This window comes from Glossina fuscipes, unplaced genomic scaffold (assembly GCF_014805625.2).
Source record: "Glossina fuscipes isolate IAEA_lab_2018 unplaced genomic scaffold, Yale_Gfus_2 0, whole genome shotgun sequence".
Taxonomy (NCBI): Eukaryota; Metazoa; Arthropoda; class Insecta; order Diptera; family Glossinidae; genus Glossina; species Glossina fuscipes.
In genome coordinates, this window is record NW_023998414.1 from 34914554 (window position 1) to 34934335 (window position 19782).

General features: G+C 31.2%; 3 protein-coding genes and 1 long non-coding RNA gene across 7 annotated transcripts in view; 2 read left to right on the top strand and 2 right to left on the bottom strand.

The window, feature by feature from the left end:
* Positions 1–2987: 2987 nt before the first annotated feature.
* Positions 2988–4188, bottom strand: LOC119642682. Its single transcript, XM_038041918.1, has 2 exons — positions 3801–4188; positions 2988–3737 (listed from the first exon to the last, which is right to left on the bottom strand). Exons 1-2 carry the CDS (start codon positions 3964–3966, stop codon positions 3004–3006), a joined length of 900 nt encoding a protein of 299 aa, XP_037897846.1. The 5' UTR covers positions 3967–4188; the 3' UTR covers positions 2988–3003.
* Positions 4189–5272: 1084 nt separating this feature from the next.
* Positions 5273–11579, top strand: LOC119639349 (transmembrane GTPase Marf). 2 transcript variants are annotated; one of them, XM_038036662.1, is made up of 11 exons: positions 5273–5471; positions 7244–7950; positions 8018–8307; positions 8680–9018; positions 9147–9158; positions 9292–9408; positions 9474–10035; positions 10102–10343; positions 10412–10573; positions 10646–10842; positions 10918–11579. In XM_038036662.1, the coding sequence occupies exons 2-11, from the start codon at positions 7683–7685 to the stop codon at positions 11117–11119; spliced, it is 2391 nt and encodes a 796-aa protein (XP_037892590.1). In that variant the 5' UTR covers positions 5273–5471; positions 7244–7682; the 3' UTR covers positions 11120–11579. The 2 variants fall into 2 exon arrangements, with proteins under 2 accessions (XP_037892590.1, XP_037892598.1); XM_038036670.1 differs by lacking the exon at positions 9147–9158 and having other exon boundaries at positions 5275–5471; positions 10918–11578.
* Positions 11580–11832: 253 nt separating this feature from the next.
* On the top strand, positions 11833–14380 carry LOC119642410. 2 transcript variants are annotated; one of them, XR_005248047.1, is made up of 4 exons: positions 11833–12020; positions 12105–12143; positions 12361–12468; positions 13913–14380. It is a non-coding gene; the product is annotated as an uncharacterized LOC119642410 (long non-coding RNA). The 2 variants fall into 2 exon arrangements; XR_005248041.1 differs by having other exon boundaries at positions 12361–14380.
* A 3688-nt stretch (positions 14381–18068) lies between these two features.
* Positions 18069–19782, bottom strand: part of LOC119633024 (plexin domain-containing protein 1) — a 39241-nt gene continuing 37527 nt past the window's right edge. For both annotated transcript variants that reach the window (XM_038026338.1, XM_038026254.1), the window contains one exon: positions 18069–18202. In XM_038026338.1, the coding sequence (XP_037882266.1) occupies positions 18134–18202 (69 nt within the window). In that variant the 3' untranslated portion in view covers positions 18069–18133. The remainder of the gene's footprint in view (positions 18203–19782) is intronic.

Here is a 19782-nt window from a genome sequence, read left to right on the forward strand (position 1 = left end):
CATTGCCAGATTTAAAAATGCTTCAAAGGCAATTTCTGTCATGTACATATGCATTAATATGCTGCACACAATGATTGTGTTACGCGAACTCCACTGAACTTATCGTCGCGTTCACATCCCTCGAATGCAGATGTAAATGTTTATTCAATTCTCTTGCAAATTTTAGCAGCAACGCGATTATACGTCCGCGTTTTTACAGACTTACTTCCCTTGTTTTATATGATTATGCCAAAAGCAACAACTATAACAATTTGTTGTTATTTAAAAGGTAAGAATGAATGGAAAGTGCATAACCAATGAGATTGAACATCACCAATGAGGTTAATATATTTTTTGAAGGCACCGTAGTACACAGCAATTAGTGGACATCGTACCAACAGTGATGTATGAAAATCTCATAGAGGATAACATAGCTGTGAGATATCTTTTCACATTTATAAACAGTCCTGAGCTTCAAAATAAAATGAAGTTAATCTAAATACACAAATTTAAGAAAAAAATCGCTACAGTCGAAAGTTTTTCCGAAAGTCTCGTTCTAATAAAAAAAATACAAAAGATTCCCAAGAAAGACGACCAATTAATGTGTTAATGATAATCAGAAAAATTCGGGAAAAAAATTGTCCACAGGCAATTAATTAATTATTTTGAAAAGAATGAATTATCAAGCGAAACCCAGTCGGGATTTAGGCGTTACTATAATTGTGAATCTCTTTTCCTTGCCGAAGTGGCGGTAGCGGTGTTTACTGACACAATAAACAGACATATCATGATAAAAAAAACTAGATGTATAGGGAATAAGAGGAGATGAATTAAAATGGTTTAAGAGTTATTTGGAAATCAGAATACAGAGAACAAAGTGCGGGACGCACATATCATCAAAAATACAAAATGAATGCAGATGTGGCACAAAGAGCCGTGCTAAAAACATTTCTGTTCCCAATCTATATTAATGACCTGAAGAAAGTATTGCAAAAATGCATCCTAATATCGCAGGCTCGCTGTTAATCTAAAATTAAAATTAGGATGTCGCCAAATTATGTACGAAGACAGTTAATGTACGTATCTGATGCTCAGCCTTATAGTTTAAGAAACGCATATGATCTCAGACTTAATATTAACACGACTAGGTTCGCATAAAATGTATTATTTTACAAAGGACTAAAAATATACAATGAAAAATACCAACAGAATTCAAAACAGAGAACAATATTTTTATATTTAAACAGAAAATTGTAGTATATGTAAGACAAGTTTATTGAGGGAGCGGAAAATTCCGAAAAATACGTGAAGATTATTTTTTTGGTCAAGCCTGGAGGTGACATCTTCATTTCTAAGAGCAGCAAGATATTTACTATAGACACTACCCAGCATGTCGGGCATATATATGTATATATATACTTAACTGAATTCAAAATTTAATGTTGATCAGGAATATGTATATAACTGATAGGATTCCTGGAACTCATGTTGTGAAAGTTTTGCCAATATAAATATACGTCCATCTTACACTGGTGGGCACAAATTTTTGGCAGGGTAAAGTTTATAGTGTAAACACATCTCAAAGTAAATTTTGCAGTTGGATCGAATGTCATTTTTTTTTTTTTGCATTTGAGTAAAACATGATCGAGCTCCGTATCTTGATAGATCCATCAACTAAATAATTAGTAATAATAATAAAAGCAATCGTCAGAGGCTATAAGCTGGACGAGTGGACATCAAGCTTCTAAGGAATATGCATATTTTAATATTCGATGTCCATCTACATATTCTAAAGAAATATAAATTCTGCGCAAATATCAAGCACACTAGCAGGCACCAATAATTAATTTTGAATATCTTTAAGAGTTTAATTAATTAAATGCATATATGATTTCTCGCCTATAAGGTCCCAATATTATTTGGAGGAATCATTATTAGCCAAAATTATATCACTATTGATTCACAGACATGTTTCTAGCTAAAAAATTCATATGTATACGACAGATTTTATCTAAATTGAGTCTCGATGCATTTTTACACGTTTTCAACCGTTTTTACTTTCTAATAATTTTAGCTCATACTATTTTGTTCTAATCACCTTTACGGCTTGGACATTTTCATGAGAGTTCATTTTCTATTTAAGAATATAATTTTTATCAATTTTTCTCAAAGGACATTGAACCTTTACAGAATTTGTTTGCTTTGGCAGTTACCCAAACCGAGCCTTACTTTTCGTCTTAACGAAGTTAAATTACATTACTTGGTGAAGACAGATTTCCGGAGTTTATACTTTAGATAGTAATATATGTAAATATGTATTTATTACATATATATAAATATGTATTTATTACATATATATAAATGTGTATTTATAATATATGTAAATATAAATTTATTACATATATTCCAATCGAAGCTTTTTGAGATCCTCATACATATAGAGAGGAACACAGTTTTATCCATATTGTTGAGATTTTTTACAACTTTTCGTTTCTTGTAAAAACAGAGCATAATAAACTTAATTGATATTCAAGTGTCCATCGCATTTGGAGATCATTTCGATCTTTTAATTAGACTATGCGAATTCTTAAATTCGGTTTATTTAATTGATATATAACTATATATGTCGAAAATTGACATTGAGATTAACACAAGTGAACACAAGTTACATTCGCCTACGGCAAATCCCGAAGACACCAGCAAAAAACAAGAAAAGTCTCGATTGGTAAACTTGCATGCTTGCTACTAACGGTAACCCTCATGACTGAATTCGTTTAAGGTATCAACCGTTTAAGATTCGTCTCATAATGAAAGTAAGGTTATTATCGAGTTTCACCTATTTGTTGTTCTTCGGTTCCCATTTCCGTTGACAAATTACCATAGCCATGTAAAGGCCTAAAACTTTATACAAATTGAAGCAGTCGTTTTTGTTTGATTGGCGAATTACATTGTCCATTTAGAAAATCGTTAAGATTGACGCAGACCCTTAATAATGGCGGAAAAAGTCCGCAATTTCAACATATTTTAATCATACGCCGAATATTTTAATAAATTACTTACTGCTTGTTGTACCGATGTTGCAAGAGGAAGACTCATGTTACTGTTGTCATTATATTTGGTAAATTTAGTAAACTTTTTTTGGCATTGTTTTTTTGCCGATGAGTTCAGTATCGTTGATCGACTTTTACGTTTCTTCGCATTAGGAGTATTGTTACTGGAATTACTTGGGTTGTCAGTAACACAAACAGTGCAGTCGGTAAATTGCGAGTTTCCTGCATCATTCGGATCAACCATGAGGGCCTGCAACAATTGTGACAATTCTTGCTCTGTATCCTGCTCAGAATTCTCGGCAATATATTTTTGATTTCTTTCATTACGTTTTCGCCCAGAGGTTTGGCGGCGCCTACTTATTGATTTCAACGATTTTTTGAACTGACGAGCCCTCAAGTCGAACATTTTTCGCGCAATGTATATGCTATCCAATGAAATATGTTGCATAGAACGACAGCGTAAATCTGGTACACATGTATATAAAGGAGTACCAGCTTTCTCCATAACTTTATGACCACGTTTACCCTTATCCGTTACAGAGTCGATCGTTTTTCTTACATAGATGGTTTCAGTTGAATTATGCATATTTTCATCTGAGCCTTTGGTATTTCCTTCTGATCTTTTAATTTTTTGAATCTGTTCACTTGCAGGCACTTCATCGTTCGAATTCAAATGATTTAATTCATATCTACGTAGATGTTCGACTTCTGAAAATATATTTTTTGTTTTAATTTTGGAAACTTTGGTGTTGGATATTATTTGATTCTTACCTTGTGCTCCTAAACTTTGTAGTTTAACTATAGGGACGCTATCTTCAATTTGTTGCCTGAGCCTTGTACATACATGGTTTTTTGTATACTTAAGATTCGGTTTCCATTCGAAAATCTGCCTTTCTAATTTTTCCAAATCTACCTCAATTTCTTCCTTTCTCTTCATTTTAAGGCTTTTCACTCGCTGTATAACCTTTTAAACAATTCACAAAAATTTTAAAATGGCCGCTTAGTTTTTGTTTACGCAATATTACAATCACATGGCATTATTAGCTTTATTGCATTTGTTATTAAAATTTGAATCTAATGCAGAGCACAATATACATTATTAATTTATTGCAACTTAGCAGATTCCAATTTTAATGCTTTTCCGAAGAACACATGCGAAGAAATGGACTTGTTTACTCTTTTATTTTTTAAATTCCGTTAGACTGATTCAGCAAGAATTTTAATGGCATTGCCAGATGGAAATATTTGTTGCCATATTGTTTCACATCGATTTTATTGGCTTTTGAGCGTAACTTGACGATGAGAAACTAAAATATGAAACACAAATTTTGTTGCAATAGAGATGTACTGGAATCGTAAATTGTAAAGATCTTTCTAAAAATTTTTTTTTTTTTCATACACACCTGCAATTTATAAAGTCCCTGGAGTGATTTCGCTGCACTATACATTTTCAAAAATTACTGATGATATAGACACCGTTGAAATCATTTAAAGGCAAATTATGCTTCAAAAATTTCAGGAATATTCTGTACTTGAAAAAAATAGAAATAACGCACCATTGTTTGAGTCCTCTATGACATAAAAATTATTAACTTACTTTCTTTAAGTCAAGATATTTTATGAGGATGTGCTCAATTTTTCTTTAAAGTAGTTGCTAATAAAATATCTTATATTATTTATAATTGTTAATCTTATTATTAATACAATTTAGCCATACGTTTTAAATTCTTTTGACTGTGTCATTCTTATAAAGTTCAAAATTTAGGCAAAAAATAGAAACCATGGTAGTAAAGAGGATGCAGAATTGATACTCCCATTAAAAGCAACTTCCAAACTTACGTGCAATAATAAATTAGTTAATGAATTTAATGACTTGAAAATCAGAGCATAAAAGTGAGGAAAGAAGAAAAAGAAACAAACTATATATAATTTATTTAATTCTCTACTTATTGAAATAATAGGAAGAGACAACATACAATTGATCGAAAGTTACTAAAGCTTTCTTTGGTCACTTCTTCATAAGGTTGCACAATTCTCTCTGTGTTCTCAATAATCTCCATTACTATTTTCAAAGTACGTCTTCATGGACAAGATGACAGCAAGAAATGAACTCAATTTATTTTAAATTAAACAAATGGTTGTCAAAACGCTCAAGCATTGTTCTCTTTGCTCGGTAAATGTGTAAAACTTTCTAATATTGGCAACCCTTGAAAATATACCGTCTACTGTTTTTTGTTGAGAACTTTCGTGTTACATCATTAAAGAAAACAATTTTTCTAATTGAAAAATTGTGAAAATATAGTAATAATTTGGAAATAATTGAAGTAAAAAGACGTGCTGTTGCCATTTTCGACGTTGTGTGGAAGCAGCAACAGCAGTGAGTATCAAATAGACACTGAATCGAACAATTTATCAAAAGAAATGACCGAACAAATTGATCAGGTTAGTTGAGGTTTTTATAATTATTCTATATATATGTGTATAAATAAATGGTTTTATATTAAAATCTAATGTCATTGTATAATAATTGGGAAAAACGAAATAATCGCAGTTTAAACGATTTAGTTAAAAACGTAATAATACCATCACTAGGTACACATACACAGGTCCAGTTGCATTCGTGTGAGATACAAATATGCGTACTAAACAAAATTTTTTTTTTTTTTTGTATATGAATATTTGCAATTGTGTATTGTGTTCTGCGCAAAAAATTTTTGTCTAGTTAGTCTTTTTTCATTTATTTTAATAATTATATTTGCACTATCTATTCTCATTTGTTGATAGACGAAATAAGGGATTGTGTTAATGTATGCGTGAGTTTTTGTGTCTTCTCGTCAAAAATTTACTATTCACGTGTTCGCTACGGTTGCAATTGTTAAGATGCACAATCTTTCTAACGGGACAAATGAATCTTAACGAGTCATTTTAGGCGGGGAAGACTATTTTTCAGTGATCCATTAATAGATGTTAATTTGTTTATCTTATTATTGAAGCATTTAACCCTTTTCGTCAAATAAATGAAGGAGCAGTTTTCCTGCCTAGTCCCTAAGCAAATAATTTTTTTTTTTTACATTATCGCATTTTACCTCGCTTAGCGCCTAGCAATGTAAACTTTATTATTTCATTTATAAGTACTCCTTGTGGGTTTAAAGTTATGCAAATTAATATAATTTGATTAATGAACATTTTTATATATCGGATATAAAAATGAAAAAGAGCGTAAGTACAATTTCAACGTAAACGGTATTAAAACGCTCTAATTCCCCTATGAACGCGCCGAATTTGCATTAAATATCCGATATATTTCCGCAAAGTATACCCAAATTAGACATCATCAGGTTGGAATTTGTGAAAGCAAGACAATGAATCGGTAATCGATGACAAAAAAGGACTCTCTGGTGTGTGACTTCTAAGAGAAATTATGATTTAACATCTGCTTCTTAAAAAAAGCCTTACGTTCTTCTTCAGAAGATTCTTCCCCCTCTTACGAAAGTTTCTCCTCAAGAAAAAAAACTGTACAATACGTAACGTTCTTACATGGAATGGGATGGCATATAATTGTGTAAATGTATATTTTCATACATTCTTTTACAATTCTTTTAATTTATTTTATTATATACATCTACACATATATGGAACTACAAATTCTTCAAAAATATATGAGAGTGCTATAAAATTTTTGGCGGGTCAACAGCCCAATCATGATCAAATTTTCAGTACACAGCTTTATTATGTTAACGTATCTAAGTTTTCAGAATTTTCAGCTCAGCTATGTTGAGCCCGCAGAAATTATGTCCATATTCATATCTAGTCCGTATCTTTCTATTTCAACTTTCGTGATTTAAGCTTTCAACAAGAGACAACGGAAGAAAGTAACCGTGGATGTTTGAATTCTTTTGAAGATCAGTTAAGAACTTTGCAGTTTAATGATAAAATAATTCGCAATTAGAAAAGCTTCAATTTTTACCTGTGAATATTCCCATCTCATATCATAAGATGCACTGGTCTAAGCCATAAGTGATTTATGTAAGACTAAACAATCGTGACGTCACAAAATTTATATTTATATTTGTATAAATATAAATATATTTGAATGGAACGTACTCTTAATATGGGCTGTGGACCACACGATTCTATTACTTCTAATTTTATTTATAATTTATTTTAATTTTTTTATATTTATATTTCTTGTTCTTCTTTTTTTTTAATTTCAGTTATTTAAATTTTTATTAAGATACTTGCACTTGGCCCTCTACCCTTTATAGAATATTATCCGCAAACCAACCCAGGCATTTTTCTCTGCTCACTTGCAAACCAGTGACAGTGACAGTGATTACATACCATTCAACGATTAATTTAATAAAAAAAAAAAAAAAAGTTTTTGTAGTAATTAATGAATCGATGACAAAGTAAAGTGAATCAAAAAATTATTTGTATCGTGATACGTTGTTTTATATGCCAAAAATAATATCGCTTCAATTGAATTATCGAAAATATTGTTAAGGAAAGTTCTGAAGTTGATAAGAAGTTTAAAGATTCGGGAGAAGCAAATATTTTCTGTAGAATTTTTTTACTTCAAGTTTATTTTCGTTGTTATTTTCTATAACAAGAAGAACTCTTTTCTGTATTAAATATCATTTATTTTCGTACATAATGGCGGCCTATCTGAATCGTACGCTTTCGATGGTCACTGGTAATGGCGGCAACGCCAACAACTCGAACGAAACATCCTCGAATTTGACAATCGCTCATAATTCAACTAAATACGAAATGACATCTGCATTGATACCCGATACGCGGACAATGCACGCAAACGCTGATAAATCGCCCTTACAGGTATTTGTCAGAGCTAAAAGGAAAATCAACGATATTTATGTGGAAATTGAAGAATATGTACATGAAACCACACAATTTATTAACGGTAAGTATATATGATGAAAATGTATTTTTGTGTTATGATTAAGATTTTCATTTCGTTTAAATTTTAGCTTTGCATGCAGAAGCAGAAATTGTTGATAAGGCCGAACGTGAACTTTTTGAAAGTTATATTCTTAAAGTGGCTGGCATTCGTGAGGTTTTAGCACGCGATCACATGAAAGTCGCCTTCTTCGGACGTACATCTAATGGCAAAAGCTCTGTCATAAATGCTATGTTGCGCGAAAAAATTTTACCCAGCGGCATCGGTCATACCACGAATTGCTTTTGCCAAGTTGAGGGTAGTGACAGTTCGGAAGCATATCTCATTAAAGAGGGTTCCGATGAAAAGCTCAACGTAACGGTAAGTAAAATTAAAATTTTTTCAAAAAAAAAAAAAAAAAAAGCGGACAAACAACAATGTTCCATACATATCCACAAATGAATAGTAATTTTACATTCTAACTAGAATGATAATTCTAATTGGACGTCATAGATACAATTCTAAATATGATGCTATTGTAACGGGGGCGAAGAACCAACGAGTTAACTCAAAAGAGTTAACGTGCTTTCATAAATAGGAGACTTGATCTCGCCTTTATGTCACATGTAGGAAAATAGAATTTTTTTTTATTCCACTCTGAGAATTGATGAAAAACAATTTGAATTGCACATTTTCATTTAGAAAGATTTGTTGTGTGTGTAATCTATTTACTTCGTGTTGTTCATATTTCAGAGCATAAAACAATTAGCCAACGCTTTATGTCAAGAAAAACTAAGCGAAAGCTCTCTTGTGCGTATATTTTGGCCTCGCGAACGTTGCAGTTTATTGCGTGACGATGTCGTATTTGTTGATTCACCTGGAGTAGATGTTTCGGCAAATTTAGACGATTGGATCGATAATCACTGCTTAAATGCCGATGTATTCGTCCTAGTTTTGAATGCTGAATCGACAATGACAAGAGCCGAAAAGCAATTCTTTCACACTGTCTCCCAAAAACTATCGAAACCGAATATTTTCATATTAAATAATCGTTGGGATGCATCAGCTAACGAGCCAGAATTTCAAGAATCTGTAAGTAATTAGCTATCATAATTGAAAAGTGTTTAATCAATAAACTCAATTTTATTTATGTTGTTGTGTTAAACTTATTTTTCCTTTCCATTGTTTATAAAATTTTTATAATCAAAAATATATTTTAGGAGCTTGAGAAGGTAATTTCACCTTTTGCCGGCTTAAAATACCCTAATTTTATGTTGCTTAAAAATACGATAAACAAAAAAAAAAAAAAAATAAAATAAAATTTAATAAACTTTAAAGATATTTTACTTTGGTTTTTCAATGTAGGTAAAATCACAGCACACCGAACGTTGTGTAGACTTTCTTACCAAGGAGTTAAAAATTACAAACGAAAAGGAGGCCGCAGAGAGAGTTTTCTTCGTGTCAGCTCGAGAAGCGTTGCAAGTATGTGTTAATAACGAGTTTTTAAAATAAGTATAGGTTTAAATGTTTTGCAATGTTTTAAACAGGCCCGCATTGAAGAAGCAAAAGGAAATTCGCCCAGTTTAGGAGCAATTGCCGAAGGCTTTCAAATACGATATTTTGAATTTCAAGATTTTGAGCGTAAATTCGAAGAATGTATATCGAAAAGTGCAGTGCAAACAAAATTCGAGAAGCATAGTTCGCGAGGAAAATCATTGTCAACTGATATGCGTGGTATGCTGGACAATATATTTGAACGTATATCCATCTTTCGCAATGTGAAATTGGATCAGAAGAATGTCTTAACAGAACGCATTCAGGGTACTGAGACTGAAATGATGAATGTTACGCGCGAAATGAAATTAAAAATACATAATATGGTCGAAGAAGTGGAACAAAAAGTATCTAAAGCTCTTAACGAGGAAATCTGGCGCTTAGGCGTATTAATCGATGAGTTCAATATGCCTTTCCATCCGGAGCCATTAGTATTGAATATTTATAAAAAGGAATTGAATTCGCACGTTGAGTCCGGTTTGGGTTCTAATTTGCGTGCGAGATTATCAATGGCTTTAGCTATGAATGTTGAGTCAGCTCAACGTGAAATGACCGGTATATTAAGATTTTCTAGGTTAGCAAAAATTTGTTTCATTGGTTTTTCAAATTTTCATATTTCAGAACGTATGCACGCTTTGGTACCAAATGAAAAATTCAATGAGCAGACAAAGCAAATTGTAGCACGAACACAACCATTTGAAATGCTTTATTCATTAAATTGTCAAAACTTGTGCGCCGACTTTCAAGAGGATTTAGAGTTTAAATTTTCTTGGGGCATTACGGCCATGTTACAACGTTTTACTGGTAAAGTGAAGGAAAGGAATCGTAAAAATCTACCCATTATGAATTGCCAAAGTAGTGTTGTAAGTTTTTAAATCATTTAAAAGAAACATATGCTTGAAATTTATACGAAAATTGTTTTTGTTTTCAGCAAATTGCTTCACCTATAACACCGACCAACGAAACACCAGTTTGCCTGATACCCACCCCGGTCGGTGGCATAACTCAAGAGCAATTATCAATGATATCGCGTCTTGCCTTGGCCTCCGTAGGATCTCAGGGTACAGTAGGCGGTCTTATAGTGGCGGGAATTGTAAGTTAAGAATCGATCAAAGGTAGGTTGTAATCGACGTTTGTTAAGACTACTTTTTTTTTTTTTTTATAGATGTTGAAGACGATAGGCTGGAGAGTTTTAGTGGGTGTTGGAGTTCTCTATGGTTGTGTTTACATGTATGAACGCCTCTCTTGGACAAATTCAGCTAAGGAACGTGCTTTTAAAGCACAATATGTTCGTCATGCCACGAAAAAACTTAAAATGATTGTTGATCTTACATCTGCTAATTGCAGTCATCAAGTACAACAGTAAGTTTAAGTCCTTTACTTTTTCGAATAACAATGTCAATAATAAAAACGTTTGTAAAAATTATATAAATATAGGGAGCTGTCGAGTACATTTGCTCGCTTGTGCCGCACTGTTGACAATGCTACCACTGATATGAACGATGAACTTAAAACGTTGGAGGCACAACTTACAGTACTAGAGAGCAATCAGAAACAATTGAAATTGTTACGCAACAAGGCTAACTACATACAAAACGAATTAGAAATTTTTGAAAATAATTACATTAAATCAAATTAGTGCACTTTCCCTCGTTCCAGTAAAACAAACAAAAACAAAAAAAGAATTAGTAGAGACCCCTTCTATTTTCTTTTATAATTGGGCCAAGATCGATACTGTTACGCTTAATTAAGAAGATGTGGCTATATATTCTAATTGAGTTTATAATTTCGAATTTTATTGAAACAGCATGAACTTTTCTTAAAGTACTTTTAAATATTTTTAATTTTATATAATAGCCGTATGTTAAATTATTGTTAATGAATGATTTAATAAGATTTTGTAAAAAATTTCATCTTCTTCTGCTTTCTATATATAATAAGCCCGATGACGATATCCTTTATTTAATAGCAAATATACAATTGTGCTACCATTATCATGTATGTATTATTATATTTTTTTTTTTGTATTTATTTTTCCATATAATGATAACTGCAAGCAGAGAACGTTATTTAATAGAACTTTGTAACTGTTTTTTTTTTTTTTTCTTTTTTCTCTAAAGATATTTTAATTTATATTTGCGTAAGTTGTTTTTGTTTGATATCCATTTACTAATAATGATTATATATTGTGTAATGAAATAATAAAAACAATTCTATATTTTAAAACATACATTGTTTATCTGAGCAAAAAAAAAAAAAAAAAAAGAAAAGAAAAACATTTGGTAAAATGAACGGTTTTCATTACATATTAATTATGCAGACATAATATTCATTCTCTGTAAGGCCGGTCGAGAGAAATGAAAAATATCTATGGGTATCTTAAAAAGAATTTCAATTTAAAGAGCAACAACAGTTTGGTTAGTTAGAATGTTGAGTGTAGTATAGCAGTTGTTGTCAAAGAAATGATTTAAAAAACTCTTTTATTTCACTCACTTTATTACATATTCGTTGTTATATTTTCCACTGTTTGAGTTAATGAAGTAAGACATTCTATAGACCATTATGTCGACTATCTGCGAGTAGATCTTAGATACTGAACCAATGTATTTTTTTTTTTTTTTTAGGTTCACCCGATCTACCTTTATCGATGGGAATCTGTAAACGTAACTTTGATTGACTCAGTTAACGGTCTAAAAGCAATTATTCAGCATGGGGTTCAATCTGCCACCGCGGCAAAAATTCCATTAAAATACCAATAAAAAGCAATCTTCTAAAATTTTGAAAATAGTTTTTTTTTTGGCTTCTAAATATAATATATAATAATAATAATAATAATAATATTTTAATAATTTTTTTTTTTTAATAATAATATTTTTGCAGCGTTGGCGCCGCGTTTTGAGTAATACTTCACTTGGATCACGTTATGATGGAGAGATTTGCATATGTCGATGGCAATCTCGGCAGAAAAGTTTCCTTTTCTTTATCAAAGTAATTTCATTAAATCGTTCATTTTACATTAATTTGTCACTGAGACTCAAACAATATATTTAATACACTCGCGGCAAAGAAGGTTCTCTGAAATGCAATGAATGGCTGAATAGTGTAAAACGTTGCTATTTAAGGAAAACTTTGCTGCTTAAAGTTATATATTATGTAAGATTTTTTTTTGCAAATTGTATTAAAAGTTTCTTTTCATGAAAGTTAGTTTAAAAAATTTTCAATTGAAAGCATCTGGAAGCAAGAGTTTGGGGGCGATCGTAACGAAAGCGTGAATCCCTTCGAAGAGAAAATTTCTTAATACATTCAAGTGGACGGAACGGAGTTGCGTAAAGACAATGGTAATAGTTGACGTTCTTGATAATAAAAGTAAATCCCTCCTTAGAGAAGGATCCCAAAAATTGATATCTGGGTGTATGTCATCGGATTGCTTCACTATAATTTTGCCTGACACCACCTTTGTACATTTATTTGCTATAGTTTATGAGTAATGAGCGAAAAATAAATTTTTTATTCCTTTTTAAAAAACAGAGGTGTTCTCAGTTTGCTTGGTACTATGGGCAGATACTTCGACTGATTTGGCCTACTGTCAATACCAATCGGCGTGCAAGAACTTTTAATGGTTCTGCCAAATTTGAAGTCGCCAAAGCATAATTTTTGCGGCCAGGAGAGGACATTGCACATTGCTTCCTTCCTCTTGGGCTTTGCAAAACATTTTGGCAAAATGAATACATATCTCCATCCTTCGTTGATTGTTATAATAAATTAAATTAATTTTAGTTTTGTGCACATAATGGTAGGTATAGCATATACGAATTTCGGGAATTAAGTGAAGTGGAGGATTGGAATTTACCAGACAAAGTAGACATTTGAGAATTATATGAAAAATCAGGAAAGATATTTAAAAAAGAATTTTTTGTACTTTTTTCAATTACGTGTATAGCCACAAAATTGTAAATAAGAAAATTGACTCGCATGTAGATAATGTAGAGTCAAATATGATTGCTTTACTATAGTGTTACTACAAAGTGTCTCTCAAATTGACCAAACTGACCAAACTGACAATAGAAAAAGTCCTATCTTAAACAGGATCTGAAAGCTAAAAACAATCAAAAATTGTTGTTGAAGTAAGAAGGATGAACAAATGGAAGTGTACTCATACCAGAGTACTCAACACAGAGCTGCCCGATCCGCATAAATGCCGTATGCTTATAAATAAACCTAATAGATTAATAGAAATAGAAATTTTATATGAAAATGGGCGAAACTGAAAATTGAAGCATTAATTGTCATTTAGTTTTGTCCTAGGGTATTATGCATATGCCATTTTATTTTATTTCATCCCGTCATACGATATCCTTAACGCCTGATTATAAATTTATTAGTTATTACTTTCGCCAAACTATGAAATTTAGTTTTAATTATGAATTTGCAGCTTATGACTTGGGTCGATGCGTTTATCGTTAAGGCGGCTGGTAGAAGTCATGTGTAAGATGTATATATGTGAAGAAAAAAGTTAAATTAAGTTGAAAATGTGCTAAAGCTTAACTTCTGCTTGAATGTTCGTGGCGTCCTAATCACTACACTATACGATAATAAAATTGAACGATTTCTTTATAAGCTTTGAACTTTAAAGAATGAATGGGCAATTTTTTCAGTCCCCTCTCTGTAACCATACCTACGTAAACGGAATCTTTACAAGAAGAAGGTAGAAAGGTATAATTTTCAATATTATTTCATGGTGAAAATTATTTCATAATAGTGCATGGACATAGAGATCAACCTCATTGAAATTGAAGCATATAGGTGTACTGGTTGGATATCAATGTATATAAGAATTCTCAGGAAATGTAAACCGAAACTGCGATTGAAACTAATCAAGCAAACACTAAAATAAATAAATAATAATAATATTATAATATCAGATCGAATCCCTAACCATAACAAGTACTCTGCGCTCATATTGATCCCCATTTTTTACATATCTCAGCGAACTTTCGATTATTGATTTGTTGAATAACAGAAGTAGTTACCTTGATGTTAGTACTCACGTTTTATTTGACCTCTTCATTTTATCTACAAAAATTTGCATTATAATTAAACTTATGTTTACTAATTTAATATAAAAATTTTAAATAAGAAATTATTTGAAATAAAATGATGCATGCCGGTCTCCTCTTTACCGTAAAGCGAATTGCAATCAATATTTAATTATGATAAGAGTATTAAGAGTTAAGTTAATGCAAATATGTTTGTCATCTTCCCTGTGTTAGAATTTGTTATAAGTTTGCTTTGCGTTGTTGTGTAAACTTTGCATAAATACATTTCAAGACATAGATATATATTTTTTTTTTTGTATGAAATAAACACAAATCTTACGTTGGACTTGATATCCTCTCTCTCTCTCTCTCTCTCTCTATCTATCTATCTATCTATCTATCTATCTTTCTAACTATGTATCAATCTATCTATCTATCTATTTATTTAGCTATCTGTCTGTCTCCTTCTCTCTCTCTCTCTCTCTTTCTCTATCTGTCTATCTATCTATCTATCTATTTATCTACCTATCTGTCTCTCTCTCTCTCTCTTTCTTTCTCTCTCTCTCTCTCTTTCTCTATCTATCTATCTATGTAACTATCTACCTATCTATCTATCTATTTATTTATCTATCTATCTGTCTCCTTCTCTCTCTCTCTCTCTCTCTCTCTCTTTCTCGATCTATCTATCTATCTATGTAACTATCTACCTATCTATCTATCTATCTATCTATCTATCTATATATCTGTTTATCTCTCTATCTCTCTCTATCTCTCTCTCTCTCGAATAGATAACGTATACTTTTTGAAACATGAATGGCGGCATGTTATTATAGGTTAATCCCGAAAGGAAGAAAGAAAAAAAAACTTTTCGCATTTAACAACACAAGTTAATAAGAAAAAGTTTCGCGATCTAAAAAACTGCTGATTGTCATCGAACTGAAGAGAGAATACCATAAGTTTTTTGCTTAATGAATTTATTATTTTTCGTAAATGAAATGTTGAGAGCACGAATAATCATCATGGTCTTGATAAATAGCCAGAGCAGGCATACATAGCTTCCTCTATTTTTCTATTCAGATTTTAATCGCAAATTCATATCTTTGCGGGATCTTGTGATAAATATGATATTCCCGACGGTTACGGCATGGAAGCAATGATTTATAAGAGATTCCAATATCAATCCAAGTTTGATGTTCTAGGAAGAGTTTTGAAATTCGAATTGAATCGTGAATCTGATTGATACTCGAGGCAATCAAGAGGATCCATCTTATGAGGATCTTTGTACGTGTGCACTGAACTTATTTCACTGCAACCGATAACCTTACCATTTATGCCGCCTATATTCAAAAGAGAATATAACTCGCATGGGTAGGCGAGAGTATCCAAACTTTGTTTGGAGACTCCTCAGATACTCGAAAGTGGCGAAAGTGTGTCCAAAAGTCTCTATACCTTTGAGCATTGACTTGATGTGGGCTGTGTCAAGCTTATGCACAAGTATACCCAAAGCAAGTGTTCTACAGAGATGAAACAAAATTTGTCCAAAGATATTGTTCGGCGTTCTCATCCACTCGTCCTGGAGTTATCTGCGTACCGTACGGCAAACTATCGTGAGTCGTCGTTTTTCAATCCGCCTTTTGCCCGCCTTTGCAACAACCTGTTAGCAATGATCTCACCCATCGTACCTTGTTCGCATACTGTTCGACATTCTCATCAACTTGTCTTGGAGTTACCTGCGTACCGTACAGCAAGCTACCGTGAGTCGTCGTTTTTCAATCCGCCTTTTGCCCGCCTTTGCAACAGTCTATTAGCAATGATCGCTCCCTCCCTCCCACCGCAGCTGATCTTTCCATTTTCAAGTCGAACGTATATAAACACGACTCCCCTCCCCCCTCTCCCCACACCTCTTTTCTCATAACTTTTCCTGATCGTCACTATGCCCGTGCCTATAGTGATCGGCAATAGAATAAAAAGCAAACCAATGATATTGAACGATAAGAATAAGTCATAAAAAATAAAGAAAGATTATATTTTAGTTTTTTTATGTTTTTTGTTTTTTTTTTTTATTACAATACACAGTTTATTAAGTTACAATTATTTCATAATTACGTGTATAGATTTTGATGTAAAAGTTTACAAATAAAGAGAGTTCACATTTCGTATTATCGACATAATCATGTCTTTTTTTTTAAATTATTTGCTAATTAATTATATTATGTATGAAAAGAAAGCATGTGTACGTTATTGCTGTTCTTTCAAAAAAAAAAAAAAAAAAAAAAAAAAACTAATAAGCTTTTCCTCCAAGGGGCCACACAAAGATTTTGACAATTGTAAGAAATTGCATAGATTAGTGCGAGCGAGTTAGGGCACCGAACGTAATTCGAAATGTCCGCAAAAAAAAAAATAACGCGTACTGATCTTTTAACAATGCAATCGAATGAATCGAGGACGGACACGAATTTCTTCAAAATTAAATATAGCGATAGATGAAATAGATGGAATTTTGAACTCTTTTTTTTTTTTTTTTCTTTTTCCCTTTTATTCTTTCAATTCAGACTTTTGTGATCCTTTCTGCAAATTTTTAAGTTGACATTAACATTTAGATTCGGTTCTCATTGACGTGAACGATGTTAGGTAATCATAATAATCATAATAATAATAATAATAATAATAAGAGTAATAATAATTATAGATCGTGTTAGCGGCGCAATTGTGTCGTGTATATTGATTGATTGATTGATTGATTGATTGATTGATTGATTGATTGGCTTTAGAACCTAACTGGAATGCAGAAACTGAACACATGTAGGTTTACAATATAAAATATATGTTAACAGATACATTTCATGTGCTAACTCCTTAAAACATTTTTCGTGGGCGAAATTTAAATTAAATAAGACAAAAAAAAAAAAAAAAGCATACAAAAGAAAAGAAAAGAAGAAAACAGAATCTTTAAAAATTATTAATTTTTTCTTTCTTTAATTGATTGGATTGATTTTAAAACTGCTCCAGGAAATTGTCAAACATACACGGATCAGTTTAAGAATTATATAATAAAACAATAATCACAATATTTTAAACTAAACTTGCAAGAAAATTTAAGTTTTTAAAACGCATTAAAATTAAATTATGTAAATATATATATATATATATAGTACAAAACACACACACAATTACAATTATAAAATAATAAACAATATTATAAACGCTTGTGAAGCAAATTACAATTGAAATTTTAAATTAAAATAAAATTAAACCAAATATCAAATTTTAATTAAGTTAATTATGCTTTTAGAATTTAATCAACTAAATTTTTAATTTTAAATAAAATGACAATTTGTTTTTTTTTTTTTTTTATTATTATTATTATATATAAAAATTAAAAAATTTTTAAAAAAAAATTAAAAAAAAAATAAAAAAAAAACAAAAAAATTGAACATATTCAATAAAGACAATAAAATAAATTTTCGAAATACAGATGTGAAAAACATTTCAAATAGAACGAGATATGATTGTAAAATAATTTTTTCTTTATAAAAGTTTACAATATAGAAAATAAATTTTATAGAAGTACATGAAAGGAAACTTTTTATTGCTTTGATCTCCTCCTCATGCATTATTTACATATGTATCGTTGCCGCTGTGTAACGAGCCTCGCCGCGTCTCCAAGACCATTGACTGGGGCGATACTGAAAGCATTTTTATTTAAGAAAAAAAAAATAAATAATATATATATATATATATATATATATATAACTCAACAATAAAAGCAAAAAAAAGGAAAGCAAAAAAAAAAACACCGTCCAATATACATATATAAGAACGATAGATATAATATTGAAATATTTTGGAGCTGGAGATTTAACTAAGTGTATGTAATGAAACTGAAGAAGGCAAGTGCAAGTGAACAAGATGAACGATATATATATATATATATATATATATATATATATATATTGATAGGGTGCCTTAAATAAATTTATATTTTAAAAAATATTATCAACATCTATGCCAATGATCTGATTGATCGTTAAATATTCTAAGTTCCGTATCATTAACTGATGGTGGTAAAGGAAAGGCGAAGATTTCTTTTTTATTTATCTCTTTAATCTAATAAATTTTTCGAACGAATTCCGAATGATTTTCTAAAAGTCATCAAAGTACTGATCTCTTACACCGCTATTCCGCTATTCCTTACCGAATTAAGTTAAATGAACATCGAAGAGGGAGGGGGCGAATCATATTCCCATAAACGAAGCGAATGATGATTTTATACTTTTTGCATACACACGCACACGCACACGCATACGCACACGCACACTTTTGTGAATTGACGCTTGATGAAAAATGATTTCTTTTGCTCATTAAATCAATTTTTAGTTACAAGTAATTTTCTTTAAAGTGAGTTTCGAGTTTAGAATTTAATAAATTAAACTTTCTTATGTTAAATGCATTTTTCAAAAATTCGATCGAATTATTCAGCTGAAATCTTCTTCGTCTTTGACAAACTGCAACATGTATTCGTTTATTTCTTTAGTAGTTACGCACGTTTATAGAAGATTCAAAAAGTGAAGCGGAAGCGCATGCATTACATTGTTAACTCGTATTTACAAATATAAAATTCAATTTTATTTTCCGCCACATCTCAATTTGATCTTATCAAATAAAGAACACGTTTTATTTAGCAGACAATAAAAAAAATACCACTGCCAATTTATATTGAGGAATTGCTTATATGTTTGCTCTTAGTTGGAACAAAATAACGCACGGTACAGTATCTTAGAATATCCGCTCAAAAATTTCCCTCAAAATTTTTCACTTTTTCACAATGCTTAATTAAAAGATTTACCTCACCCGTCAATTTGACGGATTGATGCGTTTCAAACTCAAAAATTCTCCATCAGAAAGTAGACATCCTCAGGATTTCTATATAGTAAATATTTATGTCAATTCTTTTTCTTTTTTTTTTCTGATTCAAATGCACTTTGCTATATCTGGATGCGGTCCACTTATCTATATTGTGTGTATTCGTCAATTTGACAGGTAACTCCTATGCTGGAGGTAGGAAACTGAAGTTTCAAAATTGAGCATGATTCGTTCACACACACACACACACACACACACACACACACACACACCTAAACAGCCTCGAAAAATATTGAAAATTTATTGTTGAATTTTTCTCGTATAACTTTCGGTCCCGTAAATATATTTCTAATAAATTTGCTAAAATGCTTTAAAGGTTCGCCAAAATGGTCTTGATCGGTTC

Excerpts from the sequence above, each read along its gene's own strand:
- LOC119642682 (XM_038041918.1), bottom strand. The coding sequence starts at position 3,966 with ATGAAGAGAAAGGAAGAAATTGAGGTAGATTTGGAAAAATTAGAAAGG. Across the intron at positions 3,738-3,800 it reads ACAAAGTTTAGGAGCACAAG|AAGTCGAACATCTACGTAGA; the intron begins GTAAGAATCAAA and ends ATATATTTTCAG.
- LOC119639349 (XM_038036662.1), top strand. The coding sequence starts at position 7,683 with ATGGCGGCCTATCTGAATCGTACGCTTTCGATGGTCACTGGTAATGGC. Across the intron at positions 8,308-8,679 it reads ATGAAAAGCTCAACGTAACG|AGCATAAAACAATTAGCCAA; the intron begins GTAAGTAAAATT and ends TTCATATTTCAG. Across the intron at positions 9,409-9,473 it reads CAGCTCGAGAAGCGTTGCAA|GCCCGCATTGAAGAAGCAAA; the intron begins GTATGTGTTAAT and ends TGTTTTAAACAG.